Source organism: Mustela lutreola, chromosome 17 (assembly GCF_030435805.1).
Source record: "Mustela lutreola isolate mMusLut2 chromosome 17, mMusLut2.pri, whole genome shotgun sequence".
Lineage (NCBI taxonomy): Eukaryota > Metazoa > Chordata > Mammalia > Carnivora > Mustelidae > Mustela > Mustela lutreola.
This window is the reverse complement of record NC_081306.1, coordinates 41,338,901-41,340,611: the sequence shown is the minus strand read 5'-3', so window position 1 is coordinate 41,340,611 and position 1,711 is coordinate 41,338,901. Positions and strand designations below refer to the sequence as shown.

The 1,711-nt window shown below is 60.3% G+C and overlaps 1 protein-coding gene across 3 annotated transcripts; it reads right to left on the bottom strand.

Moving 5' to 3' along the window:
* Nucleotides 1-233: 233 nt before the first annotated feature.
* POP7 (POP7 homolog, ribonuclease P/MRP subunit) lies at nucleotides 234-1,340 on the bottom strand. 3 transcript variants are annotated; one of them, XM_059155048.1, is made up of 2 exons: nucleotides 1,197-1,340; nucleotides 234-870 (listed from the first exon to the last, which is right to left on the bottom strand). In XM_059155048.1, the coding sequence occupies exon 2, from the start codon at nucleotides 858-860 to the stop codon at nucleotides 438-440; it is 423 nt and encodes a 140-aa protein (XP_059011031.1). In that variant the 5' UTR covers nucleotides 861-870; nucleotides 1,197-1,340; the 3' UTR covers nucleotides 234-437. The 3 variants fall into 3 exon arrangements, with proteins under 3 accessions (XP_059011031.1, XP_059011030.1, XP_059011029.1); XM_059155047.1 differs by having other exon boundaries at nucleotides 1,095-1,335; XM_059155046.1 differs by having other exon boundaries at nucleotides 1,114-1,332.
* Nucleotides 1,341-1,711: the final 371 nt, after the last annotated feature.

Below are 1,711 nucleotides of genomic sequence, written 5' to 3'. Positions count from 1 at the left end.
TTATCCACTCCACCTGCCTCTGAGAGTACAAAAAAATTCAAAGCAAACATTGGGATTCTCAGGCTTTTTCTTGTACTAAAGCTTGTTTTGTTACATTGTCCAGAGTACTATTAATGCACTCTGCTGAGGCAGAAAACACTTGGGGTTCCCTCCTGTACATACACACTTGTAAAGGTTCCTACTCTCCCTTGCCCCATACATACAGAATTTACACAGGGGAGAAACAATGGCAGTGGGGTGGCTGCATGCTAACAAAATTGGTAGTTTTTATTGCCTAGGACGATGGTTACAAACCACAAAGACTGGGAAGACCCACTGCTTGGGCCCAACAAGAGACAATACTCTCTCTCTCAATTCAGAGTCCTCTGTACAAGAGGAGCCATATCTGAGCCTAGTTAGGTGGGGGTGGGCGGGTAAGGTGGCCATCCTCATTTCCATTACTTGGGGGCAACCCTGAAGACCCGGATGTGGATGGCTGAGTTGTTGCGGATGCGGGTCAGAGGCTCTCGCGCATCAGTCTCTGGTTCCAGCTCATCGACCAGCTCCACGGTGGAGGTATTGGCAGCCACCTGCAAGGACCCGAAACTGCCCGCCTGCAGCTGTAAGGCAATGTTGATGGCACGGTTGATGGCCAGGCCCAGGCCATGAATGTAGATCTCACTGCACGAGTTCTGACCCCGAGCCCCTCCGTCCAGCAGCTTCTGGCAGCGAGCCAGCTGGGCCTTAAAGTCAGTCTTCATGTTGACATAAATGTCATTGGGTCTCCGGGGCAGGCGGTGGGGGAGCCGCTTCCGAAGGGTATACTCCACCGGGTCCAGCTCAGCCTCGACGGCCCCGCGGGGCTCTCGGTTTTCCGCCATGCTGTGCGCCCTGACGCGGATAAGGGAGGAGATCAGAGAGAGGTGACAAGCGACTTCGCTGCCTTCCCTACCCTGTTTCCAGCCCAAAGGGTGCAGACAGGAGGGGGCGCATTCAACTCCCCTCTCGCCTCCCAGCCTCGGTCCCCTCCCCATCACCTCAAGCTCCCGGATCTCCCTCCCCCTCAGTGTCTATTCATTCTGGGCATCGCCCCCCACCTCAGGCCCCCACCGCACCCCCTTCCTCCGCGCCTACACTCTCCAGTCCACGGTGCTCTCCCCGAGCACGCGGCCCGCTCCCGGCCGAGCCACTCAAGTGCGGCGCCCACCCGCACGGACCGAGCGCGCAGGGTCAGACACACACGACCGGGGAAGAGAAGAAACGGCGGCGCTCTGCAGGATCGCGAGATCGCGGGCGCCGGGACGGCTCCGGGCTCCGGACGGGGCTGCGCAGTGCGCACGCGCGCCTGTCCCCGCGAACCACGAATCGCCTTCCCGGCCTCCGTTCTCCCCGCCCCTCTGGGCGCTCGCGCGACCGCGCGCTGCGTCTAAGTCACGCGAGAGCGACGGGAGACCCGCTCCTCCATGTGTGCGCCACGCAAGCGGGGCGCGGAGGCAGGGGGCGTGTACCAAGTCAAAGCTCGGGAGGGTAAGCTTTCCTAGGCCAGTCCCAGTTCTTGGCCCACGGAAGGGTCCTGAAGCGGGGAAAGGGAGAGAGGAGACTCTAATAGGAGCGTGGAGGATTGGGGATAGGGGCTGACAGAGACAACCGGCGGGGCTGAGAGTTCAAGAGAAGGTGAAGGGGCCTGAAGGCAGATCTGGACTCCCGCGTCCATCGCAGTTCCGCCGGTCGG

Coding starts and splice junctions, on each gene's coding strand:
- POP7 (XM_059155048.1), bottom strand. CDS start 860: ATGGCGGAAAACCGAGAGCCCCGCGGGGCCGTCGAGGCTGAGCTGGAC.